This window comes from Pholcus phalangioides, unplaced genomic scaffold (assembly GCF_987345545.1).
Source record: "Pholcus phalangioides strain wild (caught in Gottingen) unplaced genomic scaffold, Ppha-v1.0 ptg000014l_1, whole genome shotgun sequence".
NCBI lineage: Eukaryota > Metazoa > Arthropoda > Arachnida > Araneae > Pholcidae > Pholcus > Pholcus phalangioides.
Genome location: NW_028301607.1, coordinates 4,636,065 through 4,663,096, shown reverse-complemented (window position 1 = coordinate 4,663,096; position 27,032 = coordinate 4,636,065). Strand labels below are relative to the sequence as shown.

Below are 27,032 nucleotides of genomic sequence, written 5' to 3'. Positions count from 1 at the left end.
GAAAATATTTAGAATGAATGCAAAATTTTTGATTTGAAATTCTTTTGGCGAATGAATGCACGGTTTTTATCGTGAATATTTTAATTTTGCGAATAAATACGAAATTTGCGAACTGAATTTTTCTTCCTGCGAAATTTACGTATCTCTACTGATCGACATTTCTTTTTCCCGTCTTGGCACTGAAAACAAGGAGATTGGCATCAGTTTTCGTCGCCAAAGTCACTTCCTGCTTTCGCGGCAACCCTAATAATGACGGAGAGGAGAAACCAGAACTTTCTCGATCTTTCTCTGTGGCTTTAAATACAAGGCGGGAGCAGCTGTTTGGCATCAATCGAGTCTCGCTCCTGAATCAGTTGTTTGCTATTGACTGCCTAGCATTGACTGCGATCACGCTTATATTCAATCGCAATTCCTGAATATCTTGAACGCTGTTGACAGTTGTTTGAAATTATATTTCGTATTTGAAATCATCGGTTTTTTTGTGCCAATTCAATCGTTAAGGACTTTGAATATCGACATGGCTCCGAAATCACCGGCTATCGGCATCGACCTCGGAACGACGTATTCCTGCGTCGGAGTTTTCCAGCACGGACACGTCGAGATCATAGCCAATGACCAGGGCAACAGGACGACTCCGAGTTACGTCGCCTTCACCGACACCGAGAGGCTCATCGGCGATGCGGCAAAAGCTCAAGTTGCCCTCAATCCCGAGAATACGGTCTTCGATGCGAAGCGGCTCATCGGGAGGAAATTCGACGATCCCAAGATCCAGGCCGATATCAAACACTGGCCATTCAAGGTGGTCAGCGAGAGCGGCAAACTCAAGATAACCGTCGACTACAAGGGTGAGAGAAAGCTCTTCAATCCCGAGGAGATCAGCGCCATGGTGTTGATCAAGATGAAAGAGACCGCCGAGATGTACTTCGGCCAGAAAGTGACCGATGCTGTCGTCACGGTTCCGGCTTATTTCAATGACTCTCAGAGGCAGGCCACGAAAGATGCCGGAAGAATAGCTGGACTGAATGTGTTGAGGATCATCAACGAACCCACGGCTGCTGCCCTCGCTTACGGACTTGACAAAAACCTGAAAGGTGAGAGAAACGTTTTGATCTTTGATCTTGGCGGTGGCACGTTCGACGTTTCTATCCTGACTATTGACGAGGGTTCATTGTTTGAGGTCAGGGCCACATCTGGAGACACCCATCTAGGGGGCGAGGACTTTGACAACAGGATGGTGAATCACTTCATCGAGGAATTCAAGAGGAAACACAAGAAAGACCTGCGACACAATCCCAGGGCCCTGCGAAGACTGCGCACTGCATGCGAGAGGGCCAAGAGAACGCTCTCGAGCAGCACCGAAGCGAGCATCGAAATAGACGCTCTATTCGAAGGAATCGATTTCTACTCCAAGATCACTAGGGCAAGGTTCGAAGAACTGTGCATGGACTTGTTCAGAAGTACCCTCGAACCGGTCGAAAAGGCTCTTAAAGACGCCAAGATGGATAAGAGCAGCATCCACGACGTGGTACTTGTTGGCGGATCTACGAGGGTCCCGAAGATACAGAAGCTGCTGAAGGACTTTTTCAACGGCAAAGAACTGTGCATGTCTATTAATCCGGACGAGGCAGTGGCCTACGGTGCCGCAGTCCAGGCCGCCGTGTTGACTGGTGATACTAGCGACAACATAAAAGACGTTTTGCTCGTCGACGTGGCACCCCTGTCCCTGGGCATAGAAACTGCCGGTGGTGTCATGACTAAGATCATCGAAAGAAATTCCAGGATCCCATGCAAGACATCACAGATATTCACGACCTATTCCGACAACCAACCGGGTGTCGACATCCAGGTGTACGAAGGCGAAAGAGCAATGACCAAAGACAACCATCTCCTGGGCAGGTTCCAGCTGTCTGGTATCCCACCGGCTCCGAGGGGTGTCCCCCAGATCGAGGTGACATTCGATCTGGACGCTAATGGCATCCTTCAGGTTTCGGCCATGGAAAAGGGAACGGGCAAGTCCCAGAGCATCCGAATCACCAACGACAAGGGACGTCTATCCAAGGAAGAGATCGAACGCATGTTGTCCGAAGCCAAAGAATACGAGAAGGAGGACCAACAGCAAAGAGAGAAGATAGCATCCAGGAATTCCCTGGAGAGCTACATCTATTCCGTCAAGCAGGCCGCAGAATCCGCTCCCGAAGACCGCCTGTCCGCTTCGGATAAAGCGAAGGTCAAAGAATGTTGCGACTCTGCCATAACGTGGATGGACAACAACACGTTGGCCGAGAAAGACGAGATCGAACACAAGATGAAGGAAGTCCAGTCCGAACTCTCGCCCTACATGATGAAGATCCATCAGGCTGCTGGAGGTGGAGCTAATGCTTCCACTGGCAACGCAGGCTTTTCCAGTGCCGGACCTACTGTGGAAGAAGTGGACTAAGTGAAATGATAGTGAACTTGTGACTCATGACTGTGATAGATATTTGCGTGTGTATCATCGGGAACAAAGTGTATATATGAACAATATATAAATTGATCCTTACAGTTCCTAGCCTACCAATATCATATATGATCAAAGACTTTGGTATGTACTGTACATATATTTTGTTAGTTTTAATTGTGGTCATGTAATTTATGTGCTGAATATATATTAAATTTTAAACATAATTTTTAAACTGTTGAGTAATTTTCTTTGAGTTTTGCATACTATTAGGAATTGTGATAGAGTTGAATGGATTAAGGATTATAATTTGTTATGATTAATGGCATTCATCATCAACTATATCTGCTACCAATTTTAAATATTGCTCAACTTAAGGGGTCTCACTACTCTTCAATTTATCAATCTCGACTAAAGGCAAGTATTTTTTAAAAAATGTTGAATTTAGATCTTTGAAATTTATATATTAAAAAATTTTTTTTTTTATTAATTCTAACGGATAGTCAGATATCAAAGTCAGAGGTCTATTCTGTTAACACATGTCGACTAAACTTTCCTGCAAAAATTCAGAATATTTAAGACAGTAGTTTTCTTTAACGGACGAGCTGAAAAACTGCAATCTGAGAAAATCGTGTTCAGAGTGTTTTTTCTAGTGTACGTTGACACTATAATCCACAGTATTTCTTCCTTTAATTGAGAAAGAACAAATTTATAGCGATTGACACGAAATTTTTAGTATTTTATTCGCAATCGATTGAAATATTTTTTGAAGTCATTTTTGAAAATTCGACTTTTTCAAGTCTAAAGAGTAGTGAGACCGCTTAATGGTATACGTACGCATTAGCACATCAGTCCTGATGGCTGTTGCACATGGCACTCAAAAGTATGGCATTTCATAGACTTAACATGCAGAAAAGGAATTGGTTATGAAAATAATAAGTTTGTTGATTCATCAAAAGCTTTAGCACACCAAAGAGAATATAACTATCCGACAGGCCTGTTTTAACACTATCAAAGACTCTCAGGCAAAGTGATTTTTCTGCCCTTCCCTCGCTATGGTCCCAAAAAGGGTGGGGCTGACAGGGCTGTACCCCTGGGGCTCAGGACAAGTCTCATTATTTTGCTTTTTCACGCTACAAATTAACTATAGAAGAGCCCGCTAAAGAACCCAGCCTAGGGGCCCCCTTCTTCAGGAGGAAGCCATGCTCTCCCTCGCCCCTACCTTTGGCTAGAAATACAGTCGAATCCTGTAATAACGAATTCCAAGAGATCGGAGAAATCACTTCGTTATAACGAAATTGTGTTGTAAAGGAATTCCAGGTTTTTTTTATTGTTTCTATGTGAACTTATCTGGTGAATTAGAAAAGTGTTCGTTAAAACGAGATTTTCGCTATAACGGTATTCGTTAAAACGGGATTCGACTGTATCTGGTTACCCAGATATTTCTAGATATTTACATATTCACCGCCGAGAGAGAGAAAATTTCCATGAGGCCCTTACTGCATTTGGCCTTGCTCAGTTGGGTTCATGGCCCCATTAACACTGCATTGCTATCTGATGATAATTATATTTAATATGACAATGTAATGTAATGTAATGTAATTACTGTATATGTTGCATCCAAAAATTATATAAACCGTATTTTATCGAATTGTTGTAAAATAACGCGATAGATGGCAGCACACGCCAATCACCATTGGATGAATATCTTTGTGAAATGGCCGACTGCGAAATGCAACATCAACTCCATTGAGCAGGGGCAAAGCCTCCTAGATACTATAGTATAGCAGTTCTCAACCGGTGCTCCGCGCAGCCCTTGGAGCTTCTTGTACGCTCCTCAGGGGCTCCGCGGCCGCTCGAGGAAAATAAAATAAAAAACAGTCATTTGAAAAAAAAATAATTATAATTACTTTAGAATAATAAAAATAAATCAGTATTATTTTGCTGAATAAGTAAAAAAATAGGTCTACGGGGCCCCACCATAGAAATTATATGCCCAAAAGGGCTCCGCGAGTCAAAAAATCTTGAGAACCGCTGCTATAGTACATCTAGGAGACTAGTAGAGGCGTTGGCATTGCCCCCCCCCCCATACCGTGGAGCAGGGTCCCTAGGCTGGACCAGCATAGTTGAACTCCACACGGACCCTTCTCTATAGTGAATTTATAGCATTAAAAAAAGATAATGATTTTTTGATGATGGTCCCGAGGCTTGAGCCCTGTTATCCCTACAACTGTGGACAAAGAAGCCCTTCTTGAGGGGGGGGGTGTACGACAGGTGCGATCATCTTAAAAATTTCGGGGACCCCATGTATGGGAGTGAATCCCACTTCTAACGTTTTCTAATAAAAAAAAACCATCATGAAAAAAGTTTTTAGCGGGAAAACGCTTTAAACGGGAAATCTCGATGAGTATTATTAGTAAGAGTTTGGACCACGAAAATTAGTCGTACTAAGCGGGAAAGAGTTCTAAATGGGAACGTTATAAGCGGGATCCATTGTAATTTGTGGAGAAGTGGAATCTGCGCCCACAAAAATGTATACATTATTGCAGAATACATGGGAATGATGAAAAATACCCACAAAACAAAAACAAAAAAATTGATGAAAATTTCGGATGGATGAAAATTCAGAACCGGAGAAAATTTTCAATTGATGAGAGAAATATAAATACCGAAACTAATGACAGTTAAGCACCCGATGAAAGAAATAATTTGAGGGCAGATGTAATTTCAGAACAGATGAATTGAAAATAGGAAAAAAAAAAATTCCAGAATTGATGAAAATTCAGAGTTAATGAAAGAAATAATTCCAGAATTTTTGAAAAAAATGTTTGCCAAAATTAATAAAATTGTTTTAGAATTAATGAAATAAATAATTCCAGAATTAATGAAATGAATAATTCAAGAATTAATGAAATGAATAATTCAAGAATTGATGAAAATTCAGAATTAATAAAAGAAATAACTCCAGAATTTTTGAAACAAATTTTGCCAAAATTAATAAAATAATTTCGGAATTATTAAATTTTTTTTCTTTTAATGGAAATTCGGAATCGATTGAAATAATGTTTGCGGAATGGATGGAAATTCAGAATAAAAGGCAAAATACAAAATTAACTGCAGAAAAAAATAATCAGATTTGATGAAAATCTAAAATTACTGCAAGAAATAATTTCAGAATTAGAGTGAAAGCCTCCTATGGTTTACCGTGAGAGAGGGGCCGCACAAAACGCGGGCCCTGTCCGACGGCACCTGTTGCACACCCGGTGCCTTCTTAACGCGTGGGCCCATCCAGGCACGACCCGGGGATCTTCAAGAGAAGAGGGGGCCCTCACAAAAATGAGATTTCGTTGAAATTCTCTAGAATTTACCTGGTAGGACCTCAGAAAACCCACTTGACCCGGGGGCCCCTGATGCTTTTTTTTTCTTCAACCGAGCACAACTCAGGTCTATCGCCATAGGCAATTTACTACCTAGTGAGTTCTGCCGGATTTGTATAAGTGTGTGTACCCAACAGTCTTGAGTGCTTATCTAGTGTTGCGTATTAGATAAGCGCTCAGACTGTTAGATACACACACTTAGGCCCATGACTGTTAGGCCCATGATGCTATTAAGACGGCCCTGCGCACACCCCTAAGGCCGGCTCTGTGTGTGCAGAGACATACAGTATTTTCCTGAGTATAATCACTGGTGGCGCGCATTCACATAATCCGCATTCGAAATTTGAAATAAAAAAGACAACGTATATATAGGCCTGATTACCGTATTATGCGCAGGATTTAAAATAAATAAAAAATACTTACCGTGTGTTTCAATAATCAGTCCATTGGTACGCTAATAAATGAAATTTATTTCCAAAACAATAGCATTATTTACACACAAAACGAAATTTACAGTTCAATCAAAAACCTTCACAGACTCATCTGAATCGAAATTATATATAAGCGCAACAGTTCATCTAATTTGAAAGAGTCTGTCCTTCTCATCATTCCTTCTCATTCATTCTCCGTCCTTCTCATCAAGAGGATTTTCATTTTCAAAGTTGGAATCACTCGAGTACAAAGTTTTCTAGTCCACATTTTGTGAATGAACTCTTAATAGTTTTTATAGTCACCTCTTTCCAGGCATCACTAACCCACTAACTAGCATACTTTAGCATAGGAAGCTCGGCGTAAATTTCCGCCTTTTGTATAGGAATGGATTTCTTTCCAGTGAATCGACTTTTCCCAATAGGCTCTAACTTTGCTTTTAAACGACCTTTTTTATTCCTGAATTTAAAGGCTGCAACTTCTTAGTCGAACAACCGGGTATGACTGAAAGAAAAGCACCGCAGTTTCTGGGCGCGATGGCCCAGGTCGATAAGATACTCGCCTAAAGTGCCAAAGGATGTTTACAGGTGTCGCAAGTTCGATACAGGGTTCGTCCTTGTCAGAAAACTTTCTTGACACAGGGGTACAACAGAAACGGCGACATGAGAACAGAAAAAATTGCTACCGGAGGGAGTGCCCATCGAGGGGGCCAACCTCTTGATGAGTATAAAAAACAAGCCTGCCGTTCGGAATGGGCAATAAATTGTAAGTCTCGGTCTAATTACCTCTCGTGTGCAGAAAATGACCGTGGTGCGACAAAAAAAATTATCAAATGTGAACCGCAATTTCTGATTGGGTGTGATATAAAGCAGCTACATTAGAAGAAAAAAATCCGTCACTTGACTGGTTGTGGCATTTATTAGCGGCTTATTACATCATTTTCTACAGATTGTTCAGCTCCACTGGTTCAGAAATGGAGATTCCATCCATCGTTGGTCACCCCAGGCTCGGTAGGTAACGAACTTGTTTCGAACCCGTTGACCTTGACAGTAGTCTTCGTAATGTAAGACAAGCATTTTACCACTGCGCCACTCGGGTAGCGTTCTGAGGTGGTCATCCTCCCAAGTACTAACCACGTCCAATGATGCTTAACTTCGGTGATCGGACGAGAACCGGTTTTTTTCCGCATGGTATGGCCGTTGGCCCGTAGGGAACAGCTAGAACTCCTTGAAGAATCTTATCTATATCTGATAAATCTAGGCGCGTCAGGAACAGAGATTGGCTACATCGATAATAATAACTCTAAGATGGCGGATGAGTCCGTCTTGCATTGCAAGGAGCCCTCGTTATAGTGTGTGATATTTTAACCATACTTCAGTTTGGTTACCTTCCACTACAAAACGGGTACTTTGCACTTTGAGAATACTAAACCCAACGGAGTTTTCACAACGATTAACTATCGCAATTATTAATAATTAATTACTCAACTATAAATTAATTTTAGAACAATGTATAAACAAATATATACAGTTCTCTCGCTCATATTTTGAAAAAAAAGATTACCACATCTTGCCCGCGATATCATTCGTTTATCTTTGTGAATCAATATAAAGAAAACTACTGTACTCTAGTGAGAGTTGGGGCTACTCCCTACGGTTGTGGAGGTCATTTGACGGGCTTCTAAACTGTATCGGACCACATTGGACTAGTAGTCCGATAGTACTCGTCTTAAAGAGCATAAAAGAATTAATATTAAAACTTGATAATAAACGATCAGTGAATTGTGATTTATTAATTAATGAGTGTCAGGTACTAATGAGTTCATGCTGGTCAATTGTTTCATCAAAAACGGGCTTTTACTGTTCGGAGTAAATTAATTGTAGGAGTTAATTCTGTGGTGTTTCGTCAGAACATGACAACTCCAAAATCACATTTTTGGAGATATAAGCATTTTCATTTAAAAATCAGAAATAAAGCATACAAACACAAATATCATACATCAGCATGTTGTTTAGCCGTACACGCGTATTTGTGAATTTTCTCACTTCGAATTAGTTATAATTGGCAAGACTTACTACTAGATCAAAAAGCCATTTTTTGGAGATATGTTCTGACCAAACAGCACAGAATCAATTCATTAGTTAATTATTATATAATTATAACTACTAGCGGACGTTCAATTTGGTTTTTGTGTGGTTGAACGAATAAATTTCAAGCGCATCTGCTGACTTTGCAGTGCACAGTTCTAGAGTTAAAATGCATTAGCATATTCACGTGCTATTCAGTGCTTGCATTATTAGTTATTTTATGTATAAGAAGGTACTTAGTACTAGAAGTTGAACTAACTTCTTATACATAAAAATTTAACGTATGTAAATATTGAAAGATTAGTGATTAATCTTAAAAAAATGTCAGATGGATTACTTACGCACATCTGCTATATCCGCAGACGGTGCGCCATATGATATAGATGGTGTTGGCAGTATTCTCGCCAAGTCGAACAAGAATAGTCCATAAGAAAGACTGTGACGTTACGGAGGACGGGGGGGGGGGGGGGGTGCATGTGTGGTGTAGCAGTAGTAGGTAGGGCCTCCAAAAAATGGCTCGGGGATCCATGATGTTCTTAAGTCAGCCACCTCGTTGGGCAATTTGCCTGTTGTGGCGTTGTATATGTATTTGTATTTTGAGAATATTAAATCCGATGGAGTTTTCGCAACGAATAATTATCATAATTATTAATCCTTAATTAATCAACCATAAATTAATTTATACAATAGTATATAGACATATATGTATACGCATCGTGATCGCGATACCATTTGCTTCTTGTGCGAATGAATATAAAGATAATTATTATACTGAGAGTTGGGGCCGGCTCCTATGGTCGCTGAGCTGCGAAGCCCTGGTCTCGCCCCATTTGCAGTTAAGGGACGACCCGAAGCCCCTCCGTGTATCGTATTACATCGGCCATGTTGTCCGATAGTACATCTCTCAAAGAACAACACAAAAGAATTTATATCAAAACGTGATAATATAGGATTAGTGAATTATTATTGAATTATGATTATTTTGTAATTAATAATTGTCAGGTACTAATGAGTTCATGATGGTTAATTTATTCATTAAAAACAGGCTTTATTGTTTAGGGTAAATTAATTGTAGTGGTTAATTAATTCGTTAGTTGATTATTCAGTAATTATAATTACTAGCGGATGCTCAATTTGGTTGTAGTTGAATGCAGGGATGGCTTAAGCGAGGATGCGAGGGAGGGGGGCGATGCACCCGGAAAACACGTTGTAAGGGGTGGCAGCTTTGGCTTTAGTTAGACACCAAACTTTTTTAAAAAGTTAAAATTCTAAAAATTTGCATGACCAGAGGCGGATTTATGATTGTGGGCTACAAAAAGTTTGCCACTTTTTTCTCATCTTAGTCATATATATTCTTGACCATTTATTTAATAAATTTTAGCCCGCTCAGTACGGGACTATGTTTCTCGGTCAGGTTTTTCGTCACTCTTTTCTACACCTTTTTTTTCTTGATCTCTCTAGGTCACTGTTTTTGTCACTCACTGACTTAGGCCCTTGCTCTCTTGTTCAGTTTTGGTCACTTACATGTTTGCATTGGACACTTTTTAGTCACTTACATGCTTGCATTGGACACTTTTTAGTCACTTACATGTTTGCATTGGACACTTTTTAGTCACTCACATGTTCCACACTGGTTTTGGACACTCACGTGCTTGCAAACTCTAGGTCATTCAAAGACCTAATCCCTCGCTTTCTGAGCAGAGGCGGTTTTGCAAATTTCAGCGCCCTTCTCCCATTTCACGAATTTCCTTGTCCACTCATTTTTCGAATTTGTCGCCCTGGGCTGTAGCACGCGAAATCACCCTGCAAATAGGCCTCTGCACATGACATCATGCTTTTGAGCTATACCTTGTCGACAAATATGTTGATAAAACCTGTGGGGAAAGACAGCTTGGGACGGTAATACAAGAAACAAGAATGCACTCCATCACATGGGGCAATCGCATGTTTCGGTGCTCAAATCTCATCTAGCAATTTTCCTGGAACGGTCAAATGAAGACAAATTAGATGAAAACTTCAGTTTCTTATTAGTCCGGGATCAGCTAGACTGACAACAAGACGCGTTTACACAGAGATCCAGTCGGTTGCTCAAGGATAAGACCTGGAACTTACGCTGAGCCACTTAACGACATGAATTAGGTGCCATGACAGGCCTCCAGATTTTTCTTTTTTGTAATTTTGCATTTACACATTGTGAATTATATTTCTGAATCTCGAATGAATGCATATTGTCAAAACGATTGTAATGCATAATGATCGAATTACAACGATCAAATTTATATTGGAGAGAGATTGAGGGCCCTCAATCTTCCTCCTTGTCTTTCAGAATTTTCTCCGGGACGAGCGCGCCCTCTGGGGCAATGAGCTATAATCCCCGTGAGTGACAGAACTGAGCTCGGTCTGTTCGAAACCTGGGGCATCAGAAAAACGGGCTTTAAAATAAATTCTTTAAATAAAAGTCGCTCTTTACAGGATAAGTGTCAGTAACGAGACTCCTGACCGAACAAGACCTGTAACGTGAATTGAGTAGCCTGACATAATCTAAAAACGGAAGGTGGGACGTATGATCATTCACATGTTTCTTAGTAAACAACTATGTGGGTTTTGTTCAGTTTCCCCTGTCAACCTCCCGCAATACCCTTGTTTAAAGAGGTAGGTAAACTTGAGAAGCCTGCGTATGGTCTCTCTCAAAACAACGTTTGTGGTGCTATTAACAGGAGAAATGACTTTTTGTATTGAACTTTATATACATAAAAATTTAACCTATATAAAAATTGAAAGTTTATTAATTAGTAATGTGAAGTGATTTTTTTATAAATTTTAATAGAAATATTTGAAAAAAACTTTCAGATGCACTTTCTAAAGATTAATACACCTTATGTGCATATTCTCATTTCTACAAACGCATCTATCAAATTTTTTTCAATTCTTTTTCTAAAATGAAAATGTTGACAACAGATAGCAGCAACAACAATAAATATGCACCGTGTGCTGTGCAGTGCCTTCACCTAGGGTTACCAACCGTCTTCCTTTAGAGAACATCATCCTCTTTTTTGATGTCATTTTAAGCGTCCTCCTACGTTTCGGAAAATTTTTCATAGCGGCGCCATCTAGTGTAAAAATTATGACAAGTGACGTTATTAAGGGTGCGCGCAAAGTCGTCCTACTTTCGCAGTGTTCGAATTTGTTAACACATCCTCACCAAGTCGAACAGCCCCCATTGAGCTTATATATTACTAATAATATGTAGTCGATGCGAACAACACCACAAGAAAATCTGTGTCACTAGGGTTACCATGTTCGAAAACCGAGGTCTTATTTTTATGAGGCCCCCGGGCCGTGCCCGGGTGTTAAGACGGCACTGGTTCCAAGTGCAATATTCGATGGGATATTTGAAAGCAAAAGTCGCTGAAAATGAGGGAAAGAATAGCATATGTAGCCAAGGGCGTACCCAGGGTCTGACTGGGGGGGGGGGGGGCAACTCACCTATTCTAAATTGATACGTCTGTGCTGTGTGTCAATTTTGCGGGATGCAGCTGTCCCTCTCTGCCCCTCGCTTGGTACGCCCATGTATGCAGCGTAGAATGAGATTGTCCCTTAGTTTATGTGGTTCTTTCCCTCATTTTGAGGCCTTTTTGAATTCAAATATCTCCGTGAATATTGCACTTAGAAACATGAAATATGTTTTGTTGGCTTCAGCAGTGACAGGCCAACAACTTTCTAATTAGAAAGCCACACTGTATTTTCACTCTCAAAATTGAGGCAGAGTGGTTTCTGAACACATATTGAGTTGGAACCATACCTCTACGACGCACAGTGGTGCGTTTTGCGAAAAACGTGGTCAAAACTCTGTACTCGCCTTGAAATTTGTCGCACATTCTTGAGAACTGTTTGGAACAATAAATATTATGCTAATTATATGGTTAAAGGGATTTTAAGGATATGAAATGGATAAAATACGATATGTTTGCATTATGGCTATTGATAGAATTAAGTTAAAATAAGCGTAAAACGTAATTTAAACACAGAAATTTATGATAAAAATTTGTAATGGATGAAAAAATGTTTCTGGTCGTGGTCTGGGTGTAAAATCTTATGGCCACTACTATATATTAATTGTGTTTCGTAATAATATTATAATCATAATTATGATTTATTAACAACTAGCTATAAGAGCCGGCGTTGCCCAGGTTTTCTCACCATATGCGAGCATTGAAGAAGTGACAGACCATTGTAAAGGAATATACATGCCTGAGACGCATTGTTAGGGAACCACGGAGAATAAAGTAAACATTCCGAAAGTCATTGTTGAGGCCCAAGAACCATTCTTGCCTGACAATTTCGGGCATTTGACCTGTTTTGTCGAACTTTTACAGTGGCCTATCGTTCAAGTCGGGTCCTGTTTCGTTTACGAGTATACGTAAAATTTGTTCACAATCGATCTGAAATTGTGGATTTGTAGAGAACATATACACACAGACATACAGAAAATCAATTTTACATACATAGATATCGCTCAAATAGTCAAAACTAGTTTTGGGTTATTTTGAAGATGTTTTGCGGCAATCTTAAATTATTATTTTTTTCGTTGTTTCTCCCATGCTAGATATGAATGGATGAGAAAAAGTTATTAATTCGCGCATCACATCTTGATAATTTTTTCGAATATGTTCAAGTTTTTGATGTATGTGCTGTTTCCTTAATGAATCAGTTATTGTCCTCCTTGTTCTCTCATTAGTCTCAGCAAATTCTGATATGTGTTTACCACCGATTCTTTGTGTGTACAGTACTTCGCAGAAAATAAGAACTTTTGTTAAGATCAGTCAAGATTTGCAATTCACTTTTTACGTTTTCTGTACACCCTCCAAATTTTACTTAATTTAAGCATTTAAAACGTCATTCTGTGTTGATTTCTTTACGCGATTTTCTAAATCGGTGCATTGCTGTCTAAAATTTGAGCTATGATTCTTTATAAGTATTTCGTTAAAAATCCAAATTTTTTTTAGAGTGGAGCACCTTGAGTTTGAAACTAAAAAAGACAAAAAAAAAAAATCTGGGGCATGTTTTGCAGCTTTCAATGTTAAAGCTCAAATAATCTGCAATTATCAGAGCAATAATCTGCCATTTTTAAAGAAATTTTCTCAAATTCAAATCTATTCCGCCTTTGTACAGGCAAGCCTCAGCTATGGCATGTTGAAGAAAAGTCGCTGGGGTCAGCGGAGTAGCAGATATTAGCAGCTAATTTCACCTTTTTCATAATTTCAGGATTTCACATCAGGTCACTTGTTTCTACCGCCACTCACAAAAATGAACTTTTTTTAAAAATGACTTGGCATTAAGAATAATTTATTTTTTAATAAAAATATCAAAAACGAAATTCAAAATGTATTTCTAAGTTGCTAACACACTCGAGAGAAAAGAAATAACTGCCTAAAATTCCCCGGAGAGCTACGAAATTTCTGAATGAGAGCTGCTTTGTAAAAGGTTTAGATTGATGTGCGGTATACTGCTACTTGAATCACCACATTGGAGCTCCTTCTGAGCGAAAACTAAGAGGTGATGAACGAAAAAAAACATACATCGAGAAGCCGGGGGTTATTCACTCTTTATCTGTGAAAAAATCAGGGTCGAACGGCAAAACCTTTTTTTTGGGGGGGTTTTGGCCACGATTTTCACAAAATCGACAAAGGCTGAGTGAAGACTTATACGGGACACCCCGTAGGTTGATACTACTTTACCGCACACCAACTCTAGTCATACATCGCCACATGGCAATTTCCAGCTAGTGCAGTTGGGCGCGAAATGAAGGCGCCATTTATCGGTGGTCGCCCCAGGATCGATAGGTAAAGAATTTTTTTTGATGTTCTTTTGGCTGGGTTCAAACTCATGAACCTTGACGGCAATCTTCATAGTGGAAGACGAGCATCTTACCATGCGGGCTTGAAGGTTGATACTGGTCTTCTGAATGCATCACGTTTCTTATTGATCCCAGCTTTTCCTGGCATGCCAGGAATAGACCAGAGTGCAGCATGTTAAAAGCTGGTATCTCATATTTTTGCGGCATGCGAGTTAATGGGGGGAAACGGTGTCCACACAGTATAAAAGAAATAAATCACGAATTTAACTGCAGCACCAGAAGACTGTAAGTCAAAATTGCACCCGTCGACCCGATGATCAGATACCTCTTGAAAGTAAAAATTTTCCAGCCAGTTAAAGCGACGTATTCCTTCTGTATCGCCTCCCTCAACACATTGATTTTCCGCCTAGAATCTTCGTCGCGACTGCCGCACTCGTGTTCATAAATCTTGTTCGTGACATCCTTTAGACTCATGCCTCCTTCATAGACTTGAGCTGCGAAGTAGCAAACCGAGTAGTGGGACACTACGCGAGATATTACCAAGAGGTATGTAGTCACGCAGGTGGATATAACGCTGCAGAAGTACAACGTGTAGCCCAGGTTCATCGAGACCCAAACGAACATGATTATAATATTGATCATCGTGAACAACAACACTGCTGAACCGAGAGCTTCTTCGATTGTTCGAAAAACGTCTAATACGCATCGATAGGTCACCAGCAGGGAATCAATAACCTCAACGTCACTCACGTGACTTTTCATCCGACGGAAAGTTGATAGCACAGCCATTTTATAATCCTCCAATAAATTCGATAAATCAATGCACGCGGAGATGTACAGAATGGCGAAGCAATTGTTGGGTATAATGTAAGACATGTATCTTACTATTTGAACTACGACCAGAATTGCGATGTGCAGCGGCATAAGCGCGTCCGCATCAAGACCTAGTACCTTAATGACGTGCAAAGATCCACTGTTCCAGTTTCTTTCTTTGTACTCGAGAATTCCAATCGCCAAGCTACATGCGAAGAAGTAAACAAAGTTCAAGGCAGAAAACACATGCAGTCGTTTCGCCGGAACGTCCCTACTCCTGCCATGTTTCACGGTTATCCGGTTTCTCACCTTCCGAACGGTTCTTACCAGAAGGCGGATGAGACCGCCATTTCGGTAAATAAAGTAACTGAATCCCATTCTCAAAAAGCAAGAAACGAACACCACGCCTACCGCCGTTCGAGATACTTCACTAGAAGTCACCAGAAGATACGACCACACCACCATCACCACCACAGGGTCGATCTGCATTATAATATTGAACGCGATCAGTAGGATTCTATTCAACAGGCTGCGTCTGTTGTTGATGCCGCTCGCGATCCACAAGATCGGTTTCACAGCTATTTCGGTGTAAGTCGTTGGGATTCCGATTCTGTTCATACTCCATCTTCCATTCCTATCCACTTTCTTGAGCACAAAATCCTTCGGGAAAACCGACTTATTCATTTCGGTTCAAGTCCCGTTTTGATAATCTAGATCTAAATATCCTCTTCTTCTCCTCCCAAATTGTATCGAATACAAATAGCAAAAACGATGTACAAAAGTGATCTCGATGGGTTTGTTTGTGGCGATCTTTTCACCATGGCACCCTTGAAACAACCAACTTATATCCTCCCATGAGAACAGAGCAAAGGGCCATGTTTTTTTGGTTTGGTGTACAAAGATGTCTGCATGGTGTTCCTAAGCAAGGGAAAAAATAAGCAATATAAGCTATTATATATACCATCTATCTGTTTTAATCTGAGCATATAGCTTCGGTTCCCCAACAAGAAAGAAATTCATTGACATGTCAAAGCAAACGTTTGCATTGCCGAAATGTATGTGCAAATTCAATTAATTTCTTGCAAATATACGAATATTTGTCATAGCACATCTTTACATTGTATTATTTGACCTTTTCCATAGTCTCTTTGGCAGTTCAATCCATAGATCTCCATCATTCTGTCACCGTCACAAAGGACTTATTAAATGTGAGTGCGTGCGTGATCCACACGAACACAAGAGGGTATTCATCTCGGTAGTCAGTGCAAAGAAATAATTAAGAGAAGGGCCTATGACCGGATCTACACTATGGCGATACACTATGGATCTATATGTATGTACTATGGCGAAAGATGTGTTTTGTGAGTCAGTGAATACGTATTCGTTGTTTGAATTTTTTTTCTTTTTGGGCTCCAAATATTAACCAGCCCTCCCCCCCCCCCCCCACCTCACTTGCCCATGTTGAAATCAAGCCCTGGTCTTTTCACTCGGAGCAGGCAGCCACGCAACACGATACTTACAATACTCATTTTTCTGGTATTATTTTAGTTTTTCAGAATTTTAAATGAAAATGGATTTCTTATTAATATTAATAAGATCTTGAAATAATCGCTTTCAATAAATCTTGAAATTATTTTTTTAATAATGATATAATTTGATGGCTTTCGATGTTGTTTTCTCTCTTCATCTTATTGAATCGAATATTTTCACTCCGAGAATAATCGAATCACTTCTACGAGAAATCCCATCATGTTCTCACATATTATTTGGCCTATCTGCTGCTGATGACGTTCACAGTGACGCTTATGGGCGACGTAAGCTTCGTTAGTGTGTGTGTGTGTGTGTTGAACTTTAGAGAGGAAAGATAAGATAGTTATCGGACTTTCTTCAAAAAATTAATAAGTCAGACGGATAACCAACGATACCGTTATCTCCCAGAAGTCTCTACAAGTATCGTTCGATTCAGATCTGTTCTTCGAAGAGATAACCAAAAAAATAAATCCGCAACGAGCTTCTCAATCATAAGTGCTACTGTCCGTCGTTAGGCGGCGATTCATCAAAATTCATACGATTATATCGATCGATACATCAAAATTTACGCAGGCTCGTAAACAGCAGGTAAGGACCACATTTTATTTTTTGCATTTCAAAGTAATGTATGGATCAGGGCCGCCCTTATGGCAATCCGGGGCTGCAACTGGAAACGTAAATTTCCTCTGACGCCCGGAGCCATTGTACATTTTGGCTCTCCCTGCCAGTAATTTTGAACGGAAAAAAAGTAAATTCAGCGTCTTTCCTGATTCAGCATTCGGGGTACCAGACACCCCCCCCCCCCCCCGCGATGCCCTACCTTATTTGCGGCTTTGGAGTTTGCGACACTTGCGGTCGCATCAGGCCCCCACGTAAAAGGGAGGGGTCGCACTTAGGGCAGTAGAAGTGAAAAAATATATATCAAATTCATTTTTGTTTTTGTAGTGAACAAAGGTGTCTGAGCTTATTGGCGGAGATATACGGGGTTGGGCAATGCCCCCCCCCCCCCGTATTAAAGGAGAATCGGCCTGATCCAATGTATATGCGTATATATGAACTGTCATCATCGTGCCCCTCCCTCCCGACTTCCAAGTCTATCTTCCCCTATGTCAGAGCTTCAAATTATATATTGGTACAGTGTAATGATATATAATACAGTCGAATCTCGTTATAACGAACGCCAAGAGACCGGAGGAATCAATTCGTTATATCGAAATTTCGTTATAAAGGAATTCCAGGTTACCTAGCATTGTGCTTATGTAAACTTATTTGAAGGATTAGAAAAGTGTTCGTTAAAACGAGATTTTCGCAATAACGGTATTCGTTAAAACGGGATTTGACTGTATAGGTATTCTGAAATTTTTCATAAATTCTCAACTGAAATATTCATTATTTCTAAAATTATTTCTTTCATCAATTTTGAATTTCCATCAATTTCGGAGTTATTTCTTTCATCGATTCTGGAATTATTGCATACAGAAGCAGCTTTTGCTAATCCAGAACGAGGGCCGCAACGGGGAAGGGAAGGTTCCTTGCGCCTTGGTCCGAGTTCACCATTGAACTTATCCTTCCACATTACAAGGGGGCAATAAAATTCGTGCTTGCCGCTGCTGAAGAAGCATCTAGTTGCGGTATCCTCCATAGCGGTCTTACTCAACTCGTGGGCCAACTGAACCTCCATGTGCATGGGAAGGGGGCGTCTTTTTTTAACACATTAACTGGTGGGGTTATTCGCCCACCAGTACAGAAAAAAAAAATGTTCACTCGTGGGCAGTCACCTTTTGTCAATGATTATTACTCCCGCCAGGGCCGTCTTAAGAGCATCATGGGCCTGCGGGCCAAGTGATTTTTCTGAGGCCCAACCTGGAAAATTCTCTAAAAATTCAACTACTTCTCGTTTTTGTGAGGCCTCCCTGGCCGTGTTCGGGTGGGACAATGTGTTGAGACGACACTGACTCCCGCAACACTTTTGAATTCACTTTTTCCCAGTGTGAACCACCAGTTGGAATTTTTTATGAAATGGTTTAAGGGAGGGAGGATCTTATGAGAGAGAGAGAGAGAGAGATTGATATCACGTTCAGGTATCTTCTGGGATAACTATGTAATTTAGTGGGCAGGTACTTCCACATAAAGGCATTCCCTAAAACATCACTTTGACGGGAACTAACTGTGTTAGACGTCGGTCCATGTGATTATTAGGACTATGATTCTTATGCTCTAAAAATTGCTCCATAAAATAGGCATTTATGCTCTTAAAAAACTGTAAATATTCCCTATAAAATGAAAAATATGTCCTAAAAATTATTCATCTCAAATAACATTAGTTTTAGCAAAATAATATGATAATGAGAAGTGTTGATGCTGTCCAAATTATTTCGAACCATTACTTGTTCATTTGCATGAAGAATTTTACTATAACTAACCTCATCGAGCCAAAATTTCCCCCAAAAATTTACCTTTTGAGTAGGGTTACCAACCGCACATTGCAATTGTGATAAAAGGCGGGGGGAACATGCAGTTCCTGGGAGTCCGAGAAGGGGTCGTGATGGCGTTGTCGTTGAAGGATCGGTCTCTGCTTTTGGAACTTTTCTACAAGAACGGTGACTGTGTGTGTGTGTGGAATCTGCATTAAAGAAATTTCCTAACATTAAAGGGTATTTGAAGCGGCTCTGGTCCGATGTCTGCAAACGGTCTAAAGAAGATGATTGCTAAATTCGAAGAGACGGGTTCGTTTGACGTGCAATTGCTTCGACGTCAGTGGAGCAAGTGGCTACAGCATTGCAGGAAGCCTCAAGCAGTGCTTTGGCAACGTGCAGTGCTCGGGGAATCGGCCGAACTTTGGACATGCCTGTCAGCACGGTTCGTAAAATTTTACGAAACATCATGCAATTCTATCCATACAAAATTACGCATGTTCAAGAGTTGTTTCCTGCTGACCTGCCAATACGAGAACATTTCGCCCACCAATTTCTTGCTCGGATGGAAATGGACCATGCATGGCCATGGAACATTTTGTGGACAGACGAAGCCCATTTCCATCTCCAAGGTTCTGTCAATGCACAAAATTGCAGGATATGGACAAGAGATAATCCGTTCCAAATGCAACCATTGCCTCTTCATTCTCCAAAGGTCACTGAGTGGTGAGGGTTTACGGCAGCGTTTACAAATGGTTGGCCCATTTCTTTTCGAGGAGATAGGTCCTTCGGGTCCTGTAACCTGTACCGTCAACGGGACACGGTATGAATCTCTTTTGCGCAGCCAGCTCATTCCAGCAATGCAACAGCACGGATGTGTGGATAGCACAATTTCCATGCGTGATGGTGCTCCTCCGCATATTAAAGCACCAGTGAAGCAACTGTTGAATCTCCATTTTGGCAATGACAGAGTTGTCAGTCGTAATTTTCCAACAGTTTGGACGCCACGATTACCTGACCTGAACCCTTGTGACTTCTGGCTGTGGGGTCATTTAAAAAATGTTGTGTACAATGGTCCAATGGCAAACTTAGCTGAGTAGAGAAACCGCATTACGCAACACATTCACGATATCACTCCTGATACACTTCGATCTGTTGTGCGCTTTCGGCTCATAAGAGAAAACGGTGGACAGTATCATAGGCAGAGATAGATTTGAAAGTCTGGGGGGGGGGCGCACGATGATGATGATGATGTAAATTCATATATACATTAGATCAGTCGACTCCAGCTTTGACGCTGGGGGGGGGGTGGCATTGCCCCCCGTATCTCCACCCATGGACAGTATATTGAACATTTCTTGATTAGCAGCTAATTTACCACCTCCGTTTCCTGATGGTTTCATCACTGGTTTTCCACGATTTTCTTACGGTCACGTCTTTTAATTTGCAGCTTATGACGACTACATGCCATCTGTCGGTCAATTTTTGAACTATTTTTCTCTTTTTTGAAAGACAAAATCCCGTTGCTTCATGTATATTCAAGTGTAATATCAGGTCATTCTGACCAATGGTTATTTTTTTACAGCCTTTTCAAAAACGAACTTTAATTATAATCACCCTGTATTTACAGCCATACACCAGTGTCGTTGAAGGGCTAGTATTTTTTATGTATTTTTAGTATTTTGCAACAATCTAGTGTCATTACTGATTGGTTGAAAAACCTGAATTTTAGGATTTTTTTACCAATCAGAAACTACGTTCCATTTTTAGTGCATAAAAGTCCTAGCCCTAAGACCTCTTGTCAGAGGCGGGGACTGTAAAAACCAGGATTGGAATAGCGAGGAAAAAATTTACTTTCTATCGAAAATCGTAAAATATGCAAACTGTACCTCAAAATTTTGTAAATATGCAAATACATATAAATCCGATTAGTGATTACTAGTAATGCAAACTAATTATATATATATAAATATTTCAAACAAAATACTTTGTTCTTTTTTGGTACTCGCCTTATTTTGACATATGTTGCCCAGTGTGGGCTCATGCCAGTTCAACAAAAATGAAACGTTTACAGACGCAGCTGAACATGAGTTTACTAGTGCTCCCTGGTATGTAGGGGGGGGGGGGGAGATCTTGACTTGCCACTAATCCTGGGCTGTATCAAGGAGTTTGCAAATGCTCATTTTGACAAGCTACGGTCTTCTGAAAACCCGCATCTTAGAGAAATTGTCTATTGTGACTCTAGAATCCCCACAGTACACAATCTAGGCCAATGGACGTGCTAAGCGTGGATTGGATGACGAATTGATGTAATTTTCATGATTATTTTTATTATAAAACAATGTATCAATTTAATATCCGTTTTATTTGATATTACACATGCTGTGATCGCAATTCAAGAGAAGCATTTCTATATATATATATTTTTTTCACAATTAATCACAGTTATCTCATTTATTCATGATTTGCTCTTGCATTGTCTTATTTGTGCATAGTTTGCAGTTGCATTTTCTCCTTATTTTTGCAATGCCAGCAAATTGGTTATTTTCCATATCTTGGTTATTGTTATAATTATTACTTTTTATTTTTTTGGATGAACAAATAATGCATCAAATTCATGTGATATTGCAATTGATGTGATTATAGAATACAGAGATGGTGTATGTCATGTCTTCATTATAACTTTTTCTTTGATGCTCTGGATTATGGTTATATGACTGATGCCGGTTCTACAGTGCCTGCACTGCCGAGTGAACTTGTTTACACAAAAAATTTTGGCATGAACTAATCTTTTATTGATTTAAACATATCTGATTGGTGTCTCTCGATTATGTAAAATTCCATAATGTTTGGGATTTTTGGGTAGCATATCATCAGCTACTTCCCTTATGACATTTCCGCCTTATTTCTTCGACTGTGTTGCGTTTTATCTCGATGTGAGCACTCATTTCGCAAAAATTTGTAAAGAATACTCACATGGCTCTTTCATTCTCTACACATACATACACTATACAACTTACACACGTGCACAAACTTGTCTTTTTCCTTCACATACCACCCCTGGTGATCCCAGACAGCCTACAAAGGCTAGGCGGCGACGGAATGTTCAATTCTGGTCTATTCTGGACTTCACCTTTGGTTCGTGGTTCATAGATAGCACACAAAGAAATATTTTATTACAGATTACAGACCAATGCGTATTTATCCGCAGCTTTTCTTCTTTTTTGATGGAAATATAGTGATGATAGAATGAATATTCTTGAGGAAATAACTCGTAAGAATAATTTAAGAAAAAAATAATTGATGGCGCGTAAACATTATTACCCATTTTTCTAAAAAGCCCTTGGGGACATTCAAGTATTACGACAACCAGGGCCGCAACTAGCCGGTTGGTCACCCGGCGCAATCGCGCATTTTGACGCCCCCATGTAATGTTGAAGGAGAGGTTTCAGAATGAAATTTGCGCCCCCTCTGGTCTAGCGCCCGGGGCACGAGACCCGCCGCTGACGGGGGGGGGGGGAAGGAGGGTTTTAATCATGATCACGTCATTAACCACTCTGCATGACAATATTAAATATTCTTCATAACATCTTTTTACTTCGTGTATTTTGTGTGTAGGCTATTTATTCACTACTCGCCTGAAAAACTTGACCGCTCGTGGGGTGTGGGCCCGCCTCACGCTATAGTCAAGACCCGACATATCCTCAATAACTCCATCATCGCATCGGTAGCTAATCAGGAAATTATACTAAAATGAATAACATCTCTGGAATTTACCCTGTTGAAGAAGACGAGAGCTCAATGCTCGTCAATTCGCACCAACTAGCAACGGCAATATATACCACTCCATTAATCATAGTTCGAAATTTGAAGCACAAGCTAAAATATAGCGTGTTCGGTCTGTAATCAATGCGAAAAATGATTCCTGTGCATACGTAGAAAAGTTAAGTACATCGGTGTCAGACGATGGTGGTCAGATTCACTATGTATAGTATTTTCGAAGGACAATCCAGAGAGGCCTACGCCAGGGCCGTCATTTCAACTTTTTCCGGGGGGGGGGGGGCAAAGCACATATACTTAATGTATGTGTGTGTGTATATATATATATATATATATATATACAATTTTTAGTGTATTTTCAAAAGCCGTCCAAATGACGGGCCTGTGGCCTACGTAGGATCTACCTTTGGAGGCAGGGACGGGCTTAAGTATATTGCGGCCCACTGCAAAAACAGCTTAGCAGCCCTCTAACAAACAGGGTTTTCCGATCCCTCAGTGCCCATGGATACCCTGGTGAACGTCAGGTTTACGTTAGAACCCGATAATGCCTATCAAACTATTATTTCATGGTCGTAAAAAAGAAATATCGGCAATAAATTGCACGACAGTGCCCGCTGCTCATCGGAAAAACTGCAAATGTGCTTGCCCCTCAGGCACTCAAAGGTTGCGACTATCAGGGCTTGATAATCGTCTTCGCCGTCGTTGGGAACGGACGTGCTATTATCGCGCTCCGCTCACCAATATCAATAAAGATATTATGTTTCTTTGATATAAGTTCGTAGGTTTTGGACGTTAGTGTTAGCAAACAGTGTATACTTTTTCCCGGGTACTCTCAATAACGTTGTTTTCCTTCCATTTGGGCCTATTGTTGTAGTGTTAGTGTTTTGAGATAGTTAGCTAATTCTAATAAGTATAAATTGTACTTCGTAGCTTAATACTTTTTTTAGAGGGTGTTGTATTCTTTATATACATATTTATTTTATTCTTCGTGATTTAGTGCTGAGCATTCTACTTTACGTAATTTTTTCGTATAATCTCTTACGTATATTTTGCATAGTAATGTATTTTACATTATTTTAATTTCCAGTTAACGTTTCTCATTTTCGTATTGTTAAGTATTATTATTATTATCTAGCTTTAGCAATAGTGTTAGTATGCCTCGACCTCGACTAGTGTTGTGTAGAGCTTGCGACGGGAGGTTTCCCTGGTCTAGGGGTATAGTAGCTGATAGTTTCAATTGTAAAGGGTGCTTGGATAGAAAAAGGCTGGAACACGAGGTCGAAGCTTTACGGGAAAAAGTTAGGGTGCTAGAGGGTCCGGTTATAACGGACCCTCTGGTCGTCGAGCCACCTGTTGATGAAGAAGCAATCTCCACGAACAACGACATTTTGGAGGGCGAATGGGTGGTCGTGGATGAGGTAGAGGGGGATAGTGATAGGGGTTTAATCATCGGCGATTCTATGGTTAGGGAACTTGGGAACCGAGTGTGTAGGGATTTTCGGGGTTTCGAGCGCTGTTGTCTTCCTGGGGGGAAGATTGGCAACGTTCGAGACGTTTTTCATCGCCGAAAGTTGCCCTTGCGGGTGATTCTGTGGGTGGGAACAAATCAGGTAGGAGCGAATATTAGTGAGTCTCTGTCAGAATACCGGGATTTACTATTATCCGCTAGGGAGGGGGGTTCAGATGTGGCAGTGATTCCAGTGCTGCCAAGGGGTAGTAGGGGATATAGGAGTAGGATCCACCAATTCAATATAGGCCTGAAGGACATTTGCTCCTCACTTGGGGTCACGTTCTTGGAGCTTCCCGCATTTACCGATAGGTGGCTTCGTTCGGATGGGATCCATCTAAATAAGAGAGGGGTCTGGGAGGTTTACGATAGTCTTAGGTCAGGTTTTTTACTCCCAGACCACGTAGTCGGGAATGCGGGTTAGTTAATGATAATCACAACAGTACTGACGGGGAATTACCCACCTCTGACTTGGATGGCTTCTCGATTGACAACAAACCACCGGGCAAATTAAAATGTGTGTTAATAAATGCCAGGAGCTTGGGTAACAAGAAAGATTTTTTAGAAACTATGATAGTTGTGGAGGACTTGGATCTTATAGCCATTACAGAATCTTGGGCAAGCGATGGGGATGAATCTTTCTTACACATCTCCGGATACGATACTTTTTTGAGAAATAGATCTGATAGGAAAGGGGGTGGAGTGTTGATATACGTGAAATCATGTTTGAAGGCTAGAGAGTGTAACGTGCAGAGAAGTGATATTGAAACCATATGGGTTGAACTTGAGAACAAAAGACGTCATAAGCTTATTGTTGGGGTTTGTTACAATCCACCGAATAGGGATCAAAATTATATCGCCAAAATGCATGATGAAATTTCCTACATGTGTAAGCGAAAGAGGGTTCTCATACTAGGGGATTTAAATTACCCGGGTATTGATTGGGAGAACCTTTCATCTGGAAATCAGTATGAAAGAGACTTTCTTAAGTTGGTGCTCGAAAATTTTTTGTATCAGCATGTATCAGAAGCCACTAGGGGTACTGCTATTTTGGATTTAGTTCTTACTAGTTCTGAGGATCTAGTTGAACATGTTTCGGTGGGGGAAGAGTTTTCTTCCAGTGATCATCGTATCGTCAGATTTCTCTGTAACTTTTCCTCGGGTAAGGTTGATAACAAAAGACTGGTTCCTTGTTTTCGGAGAACTAACTTTGATGTTTTGCGAAGAAGGTTAGCGGAAGTTTTCAAAGACCGGTTGGAATCAGTAGGGGTGGTAAGTCAATGGGAAGAATTTAGTACGAAGCTGTCCTCTGTTTTGCACGACGTCATACCCTTTGTTCGAAAAAAGCGTGTTTGTACATCACACCCTCTATGGTTCACGGATAGCGTGCGGAACCTTTATCTTGAAAAGAAAAGAGCATTCAGAGAGTATAAAAGTGGACGAGGTGACCTATCATTGTTTACTGATAAAAGAAGACTGTTGAAGAAAGCGATAAGGGATAGTAAAAAGCAAGTTGAATCTAGGTTGGCAGATAACATTGGCTCTGACCCAAAATCATTTTTTCGATACGTCAATAATGGATGTAAGGGGACAGTTGGCCCCCTCTCGATAGGAGGCTCAAAAGTAGAGAGCAATGTAGGCATGTGTAGTGCTTTCAATGACTTTTTCGCGTCGGTTTTTAATGGAGATAATGATATTCGATATACGGGTGTTGCATGGGGTAATAAAACGCTCAACGATATTCAAGTGGAAGACGTGGAGGTCCTAAATCTTCTAAGAAATGTATGTGCAAGCAAAGCACCAGGACCAGATGATATCTATCCCAGGGTTCTCAGGGAAGGTGCTAATGAATTGTTGGGGCCAGTCGCACAGATATACAGGAGTAGTGTTGCTGAGGGTATCGTCCCGAGAAATTGGAAACTGGCTAACGTTGTTCCGATATTTAAGAAGGGTAGTAGAGAAGTGGTGTCTAATTATCGTCCAGTGAGTTTGACGAGCTCCCTCTCGAAAATTTTGGAAATTATCATCAAAAGGCAGTTTGTGAAGTGGATAGGCGAGAATAATGTATTGTCGGATAATCAGCATGGGTTCAGGAAGGGGAAGTCATGTGTAACTAACCTCCTTTGCTTCTATGATTACGTGACTAAGGCTTTGGGTAAGAGCAAAAATGTCGACGTTGTTTACCTTGATTTCCAGAAGGCATTCGATCGGGTCCAACATGGCAAACTCTTGAAGCGTTTACACGAGATTGGAATAGGGGGCAACTTGCTGAATTGGATAGAATCGTGGTTAAGAGATAGGTCGCAACGAGTTATGGTGAACGGGGAATTCTCTGGTTGGACAGACGTCACAAGTGGAGTTCCTCAGGGAAGTGTCCTTGGCCCCATACTTTTTTCACTTTTTATCGACAAACTCGATCAGGGTATCGATGGAATTACTAGCAAATTCGCAGATGATGTGAAGCTAATGGGGGTAATCGGGAATGAAAGCGATAGGGAGTTGCTCCAGACCAACTTAAACAAGATTGCAGCATGGGCAAATGAATGGAGCATGACGTTTAGCGTAGATAAGTGCATGGTCGCTCATTTTGGTTCGAACAACCCACGGTTCTCTTACGAGTTGAATGGTGTCACTATCCCGGATGCAACTAGAGTCACCGATTTGGGAATTCTCATTGACGAGCGACTTAAGTTTTCTGAACATTGTTCAGCGGTTGTCAAAAAATCGAATAGAATGCTTGGTCTCATTTTCAAAAAGGTCTCTTCGCGTTCTCCTAAAGTCATTCTTCCTCTTTTTCGAGG

General features: G+C 40.6%; 2 protein-coding genes across 2 annotated transcripts in view; both read left to right on the top strand.

Annotated features, from left to right (window-relative positions):
* Positions 1-283: 283 nt before the first annotated feature.
* Positions 284-2,641, top strand: LOC149078005 (heat shock protein 70 B2-like). Its single transcript, XM_089241564.1, has one exon. The coding sequence runs from the start codon at positions 518-520 to the stop codon at positions 2,435-2,437; it is 1,920 nt and encodes a 639-aa protein (XP_089097690.1). The 5' UTR covers positions 284-517; the 3' UTR covers positions 2,438-2,641.
* A 14,145-nt stretch (positions 2,642-16,786) lies between these two features.
* Gart (trifunctional purine biosynthetic protein adenosine-3 Gart) overlaps positions 16,787-27,032 on the top strand; it is a 49,830-nt gene continuing 39,584 nt past the window's right edge. Inside the window, exon 1 of the mRNA XM_089241563.1 lies at positions 16,787-17,118. The gene's annotated coding sequence lies outside the window, so the exon portion shown is untranslated. The remainder of the gene's footprint in view (positions 17,119-27,032) is intronic.

Bases quoted from the DNA above. Each gene is read 5' to 3' on its own strand.
- LOC149078005 (XM_089241564.1), top strand. From the start codon at position 518: ATGGCTCCGAAATCACCGGCTATCGGCATCGACCTCGGAACGACGTAT.